The following is a 12543-nucleotide window of genomic DNA, read 5'->3' as shown; positions in this document are numbered from 1 at the left end:
TGTAGATTTTTAGTGATCCTGAAGACATTAATTAGCTTGTTGAGGTGCGTTTAATTAGAGTTGGAACTAAATTCTGCAGGACAGTGCAGGACCCGAAGTTGCCCAGCCCTGGTTTAGATGACAATAAGTTGAGAGAGAGAGAATTTAAAACGTTTAAATTGCCTGCGTTCTTCTTCCAATTTTCAGGTTGTGAGGCTCCGTAGGTATGTCATCACCGGATCCTGATATGGCCGCTGGTGACTAATAATTAAAGCAGAGAAATCAAATACTGCATTGTGCTTTAAAACTCAGAACACAATAGCCTAAACCAAACATTTATTAGAAATACTCAAAAAACCCTAGTGAAATAAATTATCTGACACAGCTGGACAAATTAGGGACGTCACCTCTTCAGGTATATGACTGCCAGCCATTCCCAATATTGCGTGCCCAGGAATCTGCGAGGATAAGAGAGCAAAAAAGATATCTCTGAAACATAAACATGCTTAATAAGCAACATTACTACTAAGTACTTTTTTGTTTAGTTTGACTTTTGCAAGCTAAGAGAAACAACAGATTTGCTAATATTTTAATTGTTATTTAACGTGACTTAAACAAGGAATTTTATAATGCTTAAGATTATATTTGTACCTCTATTAAGTAAGTTACATTTTAGTTGGACCTCAAGAGAAAAAATAATATAAATGCAATATTTACTGATATAGTCATATTAAAATTGCAAGTTTTCTTCTCACCCATGGGTCATCTGCCAAGGCTCCTTGTATAAAGATGAAAATCAGCAAAATGCTGCCTCCAGTAAAAAGAATTGGCTTCATTGCAGCAGGAGAACTATAGCCTTAGCTCTAGAGCTATCTCTGTCTGCTAAGAGTGAGGAGGAAGCTACACAGCAATATTTATACTGAACCCTTGTAAGAAAGTCATGTGCATTTGCAGTCAGGACAAAATGTGCATGTTCCTGATAAGAAATAAGACACCTGATAAAAAATATGTTGCAAATGAAATAGATAAGTATATTGTTTAATGATTTTATCGCTATATATTCTCAAGCACAACTTCATATATTGGTTTAGTTGGAGACATACAGTATATGCATGAAATAGGGTACTGGATAGAGGAAAATTTCAACTGATTTACATTCTCACTTGCACATGAACATTAAACAAAACACTGCTGAATTACATTAATAATCAAATCATGTATTATATATTAAAAAAACTATCATTTTGTATATTGTGATTGATCTAATAATTACATTTTGAAGAATGTTTATGATAGGACAGGCGCATTATCTTCATTCAGTATTGTTTTGGGGCTTCATCACCAGATCCTGATCAGTTGTTATTCCCGCATGGCTAATTAAAACAGAAATCAAAAAGAAGGATATTTGGTTCAAATTGTTTAAATAGGGCATTATTAGATTGATGGATCTGTGAAGATAATATTTTAACAACATTTTACGTTAAGCTTGTAACAAAGTTTGACATACTTTGGAAACATTTATTTATTTATTTTTAAGATTTATTTTTGGCCTTTTATATCTACAACTAGGAAGTTTCTTTTTTCCCCCTCCTAAATAACTTAGTCAAACAGCCCCAGTGTCCACTTTGGAAACATTCTCCACTCAAGACTGTTTACATACAGGACGTAATATACTAGTAGATAATCATAAAGAAAATTCTGAAAATCAGAGACTAGCGTGGATACGAGATTTAAATAAAGACAGGAAGAATGGAAAACAGTATGCTTAAAGGCACAAACGTAGACTATGAAAATTGGTTGAGGTTATTACAATATAGATAATGAGAACTTTGATGTCCCCTGTAGGATTAAATACATTTAATTTCCTGATTCCACCCTCTCTCTCCCACTCACTTCCTGTCTCATCTCTACTGTCCTATCAAAGATGAGATCTCCTACCAAAAAAAAAATTAAAAAAGAATTAAATAATTGTTGTATAATATTGTGTAGATGGTGATCTTACCCACAAGTCAATCATACAACACATAGCTCCTTGTACAAAGATGAGGATTTTGACTCCTGCCAAATTTTTGGTTGCCTTCGTTGTTAAAAGATGAATACCAAGCAATATTTATCTTGTTGCCATTAGAGATTTTAATCTAATATAGTTTAATCTGATACACTGAAAAAAAGTATGCGGCCATGGACAAATATGTTGCATACATTTGTTTTATAAGATCATATTTTTAGTCTAAATGCTTTGGCAAAGCCAGCCATTGAAGTGTGTGTGGATTTGACCATATTAATCAAACACCCCACATTCCTTTTACACATTATATGAACACAGAGGGAAACAGACTGAGTGCTGCAGAAATATAAAGAGACAAAAGTTGCAGATGTACAACCACAAGATTGGAGACAGTTGCACATCTGCACATTTACCTGCCTAAACGGGGAGGATGTTCATAGAAGGAGGGTTATATCAGATTTAGTTAAGAAAAACTGTAACACTTTATTTTACAGCGTCCTTGTTACAGTGTAAATTGCACTGAGTATTATTAATTAACAACAAGTTAGAGTTGGGATTAGAATTTGGTTGTTGCATGTAACATGTAACAAGGGCAATGTACAATAAAGAAAAATCAGAAATTTTTACAAAATGTGTCCTTGGTTAGAAATACACATTTACACACAATGTGGGTTAGAACATTTCTCAAGCACACAAACCTGCATGACTTGGTATTTTATGAGAAAAGGGATGTAGCTATTCTCTAGAACTGATAAATGTACCTCATTGCGAAACATGAACATGTTTGCATGTTTGCATGTTTGAATTTTTGCACATAGGCTACTCTGATAAACTTTTTAAAATGTTTAAGATATAGAAACCATATTAATGCATCATTGCTTGCTGTTATATCGCTAATGTGATTATTTTCCACAAACTAACTGAATGGGCTGTACAACACATTTTTCCTTATATGAGCTCATGTTGCAGTAAGAGGTAAATTAGGGGGTAACAACTGTAAGTCCTCCAGCAGCACCCGTTGTTGTTCCAAAAAGACATGTATTCACATGAATGCAGTATTGACAGATCAATTCAAACTGTTCAGTTTAAAATGATATTTTATGTATCTACATTCATTATTTTGGTATGGACAAAATTGTTTTATGCATATCTTGATGTTCTCTACTGTTCTGCACCTACATAATTGAATCTATTTATTTCAATAAACCATTATTGCCTTTACAGTATTAAATAAAACAGACGTACTGATGCTGGGAAATCTGAGAGGTGCATTAACAGATATAAGACCAGGGAAGTCATCAACAATCCTAGATGAAAGTACAATGGAATGCAATCCACATCAACAGCTGAAAAACTGGGGTTCACTGTCCAATTTAAAACTCCTTCGGTCATGCACATCTGGGAAACAGAGGAGGGCAATTAATCCATGATGGAAAAGTTTGTCTGTCCAGCTCAAGGGTTTTTATATATCATGAGTCTGTTTGTCAATTTTTGATTTCAAGTGCTCCTTATAAGCCAAAATGTCCCCTTTCCATTTGGTGATGGTCTGCTTCTCACACACCCAAATTTCCTGAGCCACCTAGAAAGACATGGAGAAGTCATTCATCACAAAATCCAGATCAAAGTCATCTAGTTAAATGTGAAAAACCACTGATATATTAACTAGCTTTGAAGAAATACCTGCTGAATAAGTCTGAAGTCATGGCTAACTAGCATCATTCCTCCCTCAAACTCATTGATGGCTTCAGCCAGAGCATCAATTGTCTCAATGTCCAAGTGATTAGTAGGCTCATCCAGAAACAGCATGTGGGGATTCTGCCATGCAAGCCACGCGAAACACACCCGACACTTCTGGCCATCTGACAAGTTCCTGATGGGACTGACCTGTAAAATGGGGGATATGACAGTTAAAATACAAAAAACCTAAGCAAGTAATGTGCGCTGTGTTGTCTGGCAGGACTCATGTAAACAGCTTTACACATTACCACACACATACCTGCTGCTTCCCTGTCAGGCCGTAACGTCCAATGATCTTCCTCATCTCCTCTTTCTCTTTGATTTCTGGGAAGCACTTCATCATGTACTCCAGAGGAGACAGGTCAAGCTCTAGCTGCTCAGTCAGATGCTGCAGGATAAACACAACGCAAGAGCAATTATAAACAATTGTCAATACCTTAAATGAATACAAATTATGAGGAAACATGTAAATAATGTAAGTATGAACTTTAATGAGATCTCAGAACTGTAACATACACAAATCTCTTTTTCTATATACACCGATCAGGCATAATATTATGAGCACCTTCCTAATATTGTGTTGGTCCCCTTTTGCTGTCAAAGCAGCCCTGACTCATCGAAGCATGGACTCCACTAGATCCCTGAAGGTGTGCTGGTATCTGGCACCAAGATGTTGGCACTTTCAGCAGTGGACAGGGATCAGCATGGGCACCCTGACTGGTCTGCAGCTATGCAGCCCAATATGCAACAAACTGCGATGCACTGTCTATTCTGACACTTTTCCATCAGAACCAGCATTAACGTCTTTAGGAATTTGAGCTACAGTAGCTCGTCTGTTGGATTGGACCACACAGACCATCCTTGCTCCCCGTGTGCATCAGTGAGCCTTGGTCGCCCATCACCACTGTTCCCTCTACGGACCACTTTTAATAGATACTGATCACTGCGGACCAGCCACACCCCACAAGAGCTACAGTTTTGGAGAGCTCTGACCCAGTCATTTAGCCATCACAGTCTAGCCCTTGTCAAACTCATTTTTCTTGCTTCTAACACATCAACATTTGAGGACAAAATGTTCACTAATATATCCCACCCACTAACAGGTATCGTGATGAAGAGATCAGTGTTCGTCAATCAGTGTTATTCACTTTACCTGTCAGTGGTCATAATATGCCTGATCAGTGTATATATACATACAACATAACTGTTATGAAAATGGAAAGAATAACACAAGTAGCAAGACAACTAATCATACCTGGTGATATCTGCCAATCTTGACATGTGAGTGCTTTCTTATCATTCCGTCTGTGGGGAGAAGCTATGAGATAAAAAACAGGCCAATGAATGTCATTGACTTTAAAACTGAATCGATGTTAAGAACTTTATAAGACTTTAAATGTCAAATCATATTAGCCTATTTTTCATAACTGACCTCTCCCATCAGCAGCTTGAGAAGTGTGGACTTCCCTGCCCCATTGGGACCCACCAGTGCAACTCGTGTGTCCAGGTCAATACCAAACTCCAAATTCTTATAAATTAATTGCTGCAACAATATATAAATATATATGTGTATGTAAATCATTGTATAAAACATTTGCTATATTTGTTATACAAGTCTAAAAACCTGTTTGCGCCAAAGAATAGTAACTATAAAGATAACTATACAGACAAGACAACTAGACAGGCAACGAAAAATAACATTATGTAAGTTTTGTCTGTCGCTTTGAATGCATGAACTCTTTAAGGTTGTGTGGAATCTAACTGCCTGTCAATGTTCTTATTTTCAGCTGAAAATGATTAAAATTACATAAATCCTAGTATTATTATAGTATTGTTATAACTGTTTTGACTAAATAAAAATTATTAAAACTTTATAGTTATCACCCTTTGTGTAAGCAGCCCTTGATGCATGAAAATGAGCTGCATATCTAATTTAGACATATACAGTATGTCAACATATGACTGCTTATGACAACATAAGAAAGCTGAAACAAAAATGAATATCCCAGATTTAGTGTAAATGAGCTATCTGCAGTGATAGACTGTTTGAAAGGCTGTGGACTCACTGTGTCACTGGAGTATCTGAAGCTGACATTCTGCACCATGATGACAGGAGGGGGGATCTTCCCACAAGGAGGAAAATAAAATGACAAGGTCTGAAAGAGAAATGTATGATTAAATAATAAACATCTCTTTCATAAACTCTTGCATAAACATCTGACAGTGGTTAGAGTGGTTATCTCTGCTTAGTAAAACCAGCAACTACTTGTTGAGGAAATTACAATTGTAAAAGAACCATTAAAAGAAATATCTTAATATATGCTATATATTGTTCATGTTATCTAATATATTTAGTTAATGTTAACAACTGAAACCTTATTGTAAAGTGTTACCAAAATTTTATATGTTGTCATATATTGTGCAGTCCCCACAATGTAAAAAAATGATTAAAAATAGTAAATGATGTTTATCTGAAAGTGTAACAATGCAAATATGTTTTCTGTAAGGGGTAGGTTTAGGGTTAGGGTTAGGGGATAGACAATATCGTTTTGTCAGTATAAAAACTATAGAAGTCTATGGAAAGTCCCCACAATTCACAAAAACAAACATGCATGCGTGTGTGTGTGTGTCTGTTTCACACTTTTGATGTTACAGTGTAACCCTTTCACTGCTGTAACCAGACTGCCAGAGTGTTACTGTAAATGCATATACCCGCTGTGTACCGTTTTCCTGATGACCTGTGGCTTGGGCCTGTCATCACTACTTGCATATATATGTATATATATATGTATATATATATATATATATATATATATATATATATATATATATATATATATATATATATATAACCAAACCACCAAACCTATCTGTTTCTTGGTTTAAATGGTTTTCACTATTCACTCCTTTTGTCTTGGTCATGACATTGGTCAGCTGAACAAAGTGAGTTAGCATTTCTGAACCGATGCTTTATGATGATAACAGATCTTGGGCAAGAGAAAATGACATGCAGAAAACACTGACCAGCTACATTGTGTGTGTGTGTGTGTTAATGTGTATTTGTTTGACAAACCTTGTCGTTCACCACACGAGCTGTTAGGCCAGAGGCCACCATTTTCTGCAGTGTTTTTTCTTTGCTCTGAGCCTGGCGAGCTAGCTTTGCAGAGCCGTGACCAAAACGGGCGATATAGTTCTACAAGAGATGAAGGGAATAATTATGACATTATTTTTGCAATGACATACCTATGGTGAAAAGCAGCAGTGGAGTACAAGAACTATGAAACAAAATACAATTTAAAAAGAGCAATAAGGCCACAAGACTACACTGTTTCACCTTCATATGAGCTATCTGGTCCTGCTCCCAGTTGTACCGCTTCATCTGGTTTTCCTCCAGCTCCTCTCTGGTCTTCACATACTGGTCGTAGTTACCCTACAAACAAAGTTTTATTACATCATTACTCTCATACCTTTGTTACTTTTAATATATGTGTCGAGTGTGCTAATAAACCAGACTCAGGATCAGTAACAGTTCATAATTAGCAACAGTAATAAAAGCATCAGATTTCAGGCCTTTTAAGGCTTAACCAGGAACAGCACAAGGAAGAGGAGTCTCAGGATCAGGTTTCCTATTAAAAGCAACAGTACAGATTTTTTGAGGACAACAAAGCTTTTGCATACAACCTCCTAAACAGGGTTTCAGTTCTGTCAGTTGGATGCACTGCACATTTTCAAAAAAGCTGTGACATTATACATCATACCTCTGTCATAATTTTATCATCGCCCTTATGTCGTTCCAAACCTATATGACTTTTGGTACATAAAGGAAAATATTTTTATTTCCACTGTATCGACAAAAAAAAAAAAAAGAGATGTAAAGGTCATACAGGTTTGAAGCAACAAGAGGGTGAGTAAATGATGACACATTTTTCCCCCATTTTTGCATGAACTATCCCTCACTGCTTTCAACAGATTCTCTGCCTATTATAGGCACAAAAAAAACACACGTGAACATTGTGCTACAGCACTCACAGTGTAGTACTTGAGCTTCCTCTGGTGGAGATGAATGATGTTCGTACAGACACCATTGAGAAAGTCTTGAGAATGGGAGATGAGTACAAGGATTCGCTTAAAACTGAAAAAAAAAAACCACCAACAACAATTAAATATAATAACAGCATCATACTGAAAGTACTTTGTTTATAAAAAAAATCCCCCCATGTATTGTTTGTCAGCTTAAACTACAATTCCTGCGCTTTTGTCTCACATGAAAATCTTTTGACATTCAGTTTTGTTTCTGGGGATGACAATTTCCATCTCATTTGATTACTGGTGTCCTAGAAAATCTAATAATCACTGCTCACGACTTAAGTTCTTCTTCCAGCCACACACAGGCATCCAAATCCAGGTGGTTAGTGGGTTCATCTAACAACAGCATGAAGGGTTTTATGAATAGGGCTCTAAAAGAGAAATTAGACAAAGGAAATATAAAGAAAATGTGTTACTGTTTGTATTAAATTGATCAGAGATGATTTTGGGAGAACATAGATGATTTTTAAGGGAAGATGATAATCAAATCCATTAAATGAGTATCAATATAATTTATATATATATATATATATATATATATATATATATATATAGGATACACATATATAATCTGTAAATAAATGAACTATGAAAAATTTGAAGATGTTCTAACAAAGCTAAAAAACTGCATTCTACAGCAAGACTTGACTTTTCCCACATTTTTCAGCACTGTTTCTACAAGTTTATAATACATATTTTGTTTTGTCACAGAATAAACGTTTAAATGTCATTTTCAAACCTGGCAAGGGACACACGCATCCTCCAGCCTCCACTGAAATCTTTCAGTTTTTTTCGCTGCATAGTAGGACTGAAACCCAGTCCAAAGAGGATTCGTGAGGCACGAACTTCAGCTTTGTCTGCGTCCAACTCTTCCAAACGCTCATAAATCTCCATCAGCTTCTCACACTCTGCTGCATTATAGAGGAACGAGTAGGGAAAATGGTACTTGTTAAATACTACTTGTCAAATAAATTAGGTCAAACCCACATTAATAGGAGATGATAAGAGATGGATTGCAAGGTTTGTCAACTTGCAGATTAGTATAGCAAAAACCTGATGCATGTGTATGTAACTCACAGTCCTCATGAGCCAGTCGTTCAGCCTCCTTCTCTAGTTTTATCCTTTCTTCATCAACCTCCATAACACACTGCAGCGCTGTCTTCTCACTAGGGGCCATCTCTCGTGTCAGGTGGTAGATGTCTATGTGTTCTGGGATGGGAACTTCTCGATGCCCAATGGCAGACAGGAGCATGGACTTGCCTACAAAGAGTGTAAAAGAATATTTTCACTCACGGATCTCCCTAATCTCTCATTATACAAACCCATTTTGTTCACTTTAAGTTTTGTAAAATGTGGGGAAAACAAACAAACAACAACAATCTGTGATTTATTAATTCTCTTTAACCTCCTTAACTACAAGTTTTCACTGACCTAACTTGTCTTTTGTTTATTCAATTTAAACAAGTTTTTAATATATTGGCTGCAACACAGTTAATATTTTTAAGAAAGTATTTCTTCATTAATTTATACAGTTATACAGTACTGTTGTGCAGGATCTTATTTGACAAAAAAAAGGCAGTGCTTTGTTGAAGGTTAATTAAGCTCTCATTTCATTACATGTTAAAAGATCTATTAAATTGAAAGTTTTAGATCTATTAAAGAGTTATTAATTCATTTGACACCATTTATATAATAATTTGTAGAAAAAAAATATTGAAAACAGAATTTAGGGGAAAATTAAATAAATTTCATGGGGCCCTAAACTAAAAGGTAGTTCTGTGGAGCTGAAAGCCTGTCCTTCCTCATTAATGGTAAATGAATATTGTGATAAATATCAATATTGTATAATTTGGAAAACCATACTGTGATAATGTTTTTGGCCACATCGCCCAGCCCTATAAAGAGAAAAATAAGATGGCCACGATGACCAAGGACTATTGAGCAGATGACGTCTTCTATTGGGCAAAGATTCCACATAGTAAAACTATGGTAATTAGTATTCTCAGGTGAGCAACAATAAAAAAGTGTAATTAAAAGGAAAGGGGATATAACACCTCTGTCCCAACTTTTTTGGAGTGTGTTGCATCCATTAAAATCTAAATTTGTTTACATTTACAAAATACAATACAATACAAGTAGAGGAGTGAAAACATTGTAAAGCATTGTTAAACAGAATTAACAAATTACAAATTCTAGTTTTTATTGCATTTTACAAAATGTCCCAGATTTTCTGAAAATATGGTTATATTTGTTAAGAAGATTTTATGTTAATTAACAAGGTATTGCACTACTGTACCATTGCAGCATGAGCTTCCAGCCATGGTGCCAATCAAATATTAACTTTTAAACTCTCTACTAATTTTCATGAATCTTGAGAGGCAATGGAAGTATCAGCCCCAATTAGGGATGCACGATATTAGATTTTTGGCCATATCCGATATGCTTATATTTTTCAGCTCATTTTGCCCGACAATATTGTGCATCTCTATCCCCAATGTCATTTAACTTCCATACCTGTGCCATTGAGTCCAATGAGACCGTAGCGCCGGCCGGAGTTGAGCTCCAGGCTTGTGTCACTCAGTAACTCTTGGCCATGAAAAGTGAGTGACAGACTACTGATATGAACATCAGTGCTGTTGGGGTGGGAGGCCAAGACGCCCGTCACTGCCCGTGCCTCCATCTTACGTATCTCAAACTCATCCAGCTCCTTAGTCAGAGCAGCAACGTCTAAGGTGAAAAGTGAAAGATGCAACAGAAAAGTACATTATATGTCATAGCTATAGCTACAGATATGTTCCTATGTAAATATATCTGACTCAGCCTTTGTGTGAATGAATGCTGAAAATGTGTGGCGTCTATAACACTTTCTAAAACAGAACACCTCTAAACACCTTTTTTCACCTAACTTCAGGCACCGTTTTAATAAACACACCTCCATTTGTCTCCCCATTAGTTACGGCACCATTCGCTTGGGCATCCTGAAGCTCTCCTTCTCCGTTCACGTCCTCATGCTTTTTCACACGCTGCCGAGCTTTGGCAGCCTCTTTCTTCTTTGCAGCCTTTTTCTTAGCAAGATCTGACGGCATGGCTGTGGAGTACAGTAATCTGTTGTTTAAAATGTGATGCCACATCTAACATGATAATATTTTCATACTCTCATGAACTCATAAATTACTGTTTCAATATACATAAATGTGTCGTTAAGCTGACCTCACTTTGTTGGACCCAAATCAACAGCAGAGATCCTTATGAGCAATGGTTTGTGAAATGACATGAGGATATTCTTCATAGAAAACTATTTATAAGATTTTTCCATTACTCTATTCCACTGCACTGCATTAACCAGTCAAATACTTCTCGCTCTAAAAAACATCTCCATAACTGCTGTTTTGGATTTCTTACCCACATAGAGTTCCAAACAGGAAAATTTAGGAAATTTTTAGTTAATGACATCTCGACCTCGACCTCTGAGTGTCGTCTGAGAGGCTGATATTTATACACTGTGGCAGTGTATAAAAATGAATCATGTACATGTTAAGTGAGTGTCACTGCAGCTTAACTTTTAACATGTCATACCGCTATTCATCCAAGACAAGCTAAGCTAACTACTGAAAGAACAAAGAGTACTAAAAACGCTTGTGTAGAATGCACGACGTCATCTATGCATTATATAATGACTTCAAATAAACACCCTCGCAATTCAAACAACCCAAATTCATAATCTCATATCTCTTATGACAGAACACCGGCATAGGGCCTTGCTAGCTAACTATAGCGCTTTACTGACATCTCTGTTTTAGAGCTGTAGAGTTTACAGTTTTGTATATGTATTAAAATATACATTTACAGTCATGTATGGCTTAATTTTTATCACGGTTATACTTGACATCGGTGACAGATTAAAATGACAGCATTAGGCGTTCAGGGCCCTGCGTTCAGTTCACATATACAAACTGTACAAGCCGGATATTACCTCACTTACAGTATTTTTTTGTCTCATATACAATGTAAACGTAAAGGTAGTTTTAAGGAAACACTGACAAACTGAAACTGAGTAAAATAGGTGCTGAATAGACGTACCTTTCTGAGGGGAGCAAAGCGCGCACTTCACTGACACGCGCCTGAGCAGGCAGCGGCGGCTCGCGCACACTCAGCGCATAGTGACCGTATTTGGTGACGAGCAGATCACCGCCTGCTGGTGAGATGAGCCAAGCTTCACATGCTGACGAATACATGGTGTAACTGCGTAGTAATAAAAACTGCTGGTCGTGTACTTAATGGCATTGGCAAAAGATAAGGGCTTTACTAGGAGTAAATTGCAGTGATGGTAGTTTATCTAGTTAATAGATAAACATGCAATAACAGCAGTACTCGTGGACAATGGTGTTTGAACAATATATTGTAATAAAAGTATAAAATAATAATAAAGTGTTCATGTGCATGCAGGGATGTGGAAGAATTACAGTGCTTGACAGGTTGACCTCAAAATAAATATTTTGTCAGCCTTTAATCACAGAACCAGCTTTTTTCTTTCTTTTGTGAAACACAAAAATGAAATGTAACCCAAAGACAGTCCCATTCATCATTTAAGTTAATTATAACTTCTGAGTAAATGAAGAACGAATTAAACCTATCCCCTTTAAGTATCTGAAACCTTTCGATACTCAGGAGTAGGCCTGAATTACAACAGCCATCTGTTGTAATTATATTGCTAAATTATATTGCCAAAGGCA

The 12543-nt window shown here is 36.3% G+C and overlaps 1 protein-coding gene across 1 annotated transcript; it reads right to left on the bottom strand.

Moving 5' to 3' along the window:
* Positions 1 to 163: 163 nt before the first annotated feature.
* Positions 164 to 12000, bottom strand: abcf2b (ATP-binding cassette, sub-family F (GCN20), member 2b). Its single transcript, XM_051114813.1, has 18 exons — positions 11891 to 12000; positions 10743 to 10898; positions 10325 to 10537; positions 8888 to 9070; positions 8550 to 8721; positions 8086 to 8181; positions 7754 to 7856; positions 7059 to 7154; positions 6798 to 6917; positions 5791 to 5880; positions 5157 to 5267; positions 4980 to 5042; positions 3984 to 4112; positions 3668 to 3871; positions 1253 to 3566; positions 735 to 955; positions 387 to 437; positions 164 to 240 (listed from the first exon to the last, which is right to left on the bottom strand). The coding sequence occupies exons 2-15, from the start codon at positions 10894 to 10896 to the stop codon at positions 3450 to 3452; spliced, it is 1851 nt and encodes a 616-aa protein (XP_050970770.1). The 5' UTR covers positions 10897 to 10898; positions 11891 to 12000; the 3' UTR covers positions 164 to 240; positions 387 to 437; positions 735 to 955; positions 1253 to 3449.
* Positions 12001 to 12543: the final 543 nt, after the last annotated feature.

This window comes from Labeo rohita, chromosome 7, assembly GCF_022985175.1.
Source record: "Labeo rohita strain BAU-BD-2019 chromosome 7, IGBB_LRoh.1.0, whole genome shotgun sequence".
NCBI lineage: Eukaryota > Metazoa > Chordata > Actinopteri > Cypriniformes > Cyprinidae > Labeo > Labeo rohita.
The sequence above is the reverse complement of the archived record's forward strand: the minus strand, read 5'-3'. Positions and strand labels throughout refer to the sequence as shown.

What these genes read in the sequence shown, in the direction of transcription:
- abcf2b (XM_051114813.1), bottom strand. Translation starts at nt 10,896, where the DNA reads ATGCCGTCAGATCTTGCTAAGAAAAAGGCTGCAAAGAAGAAAGAGGCT. An exon ending in CTCGTGTGGTGAACGACAAG is followed by an intron (nt 5,881 to 6,797) that starts GTTTGTCAAACA and finishes TTTCTCTTTCAG; the next exon opens with ACCTTGTCATTTTATTTTCC. An exon ending in GCCTGACAGGGAAGCAGCAG is followed by an intron (nt 3,872 to 3,983) that starts GTATGTGTGTGG and finishes CCCATTTTACAG; the next exon opens with GTCAGTCCCATCAGGAACTT.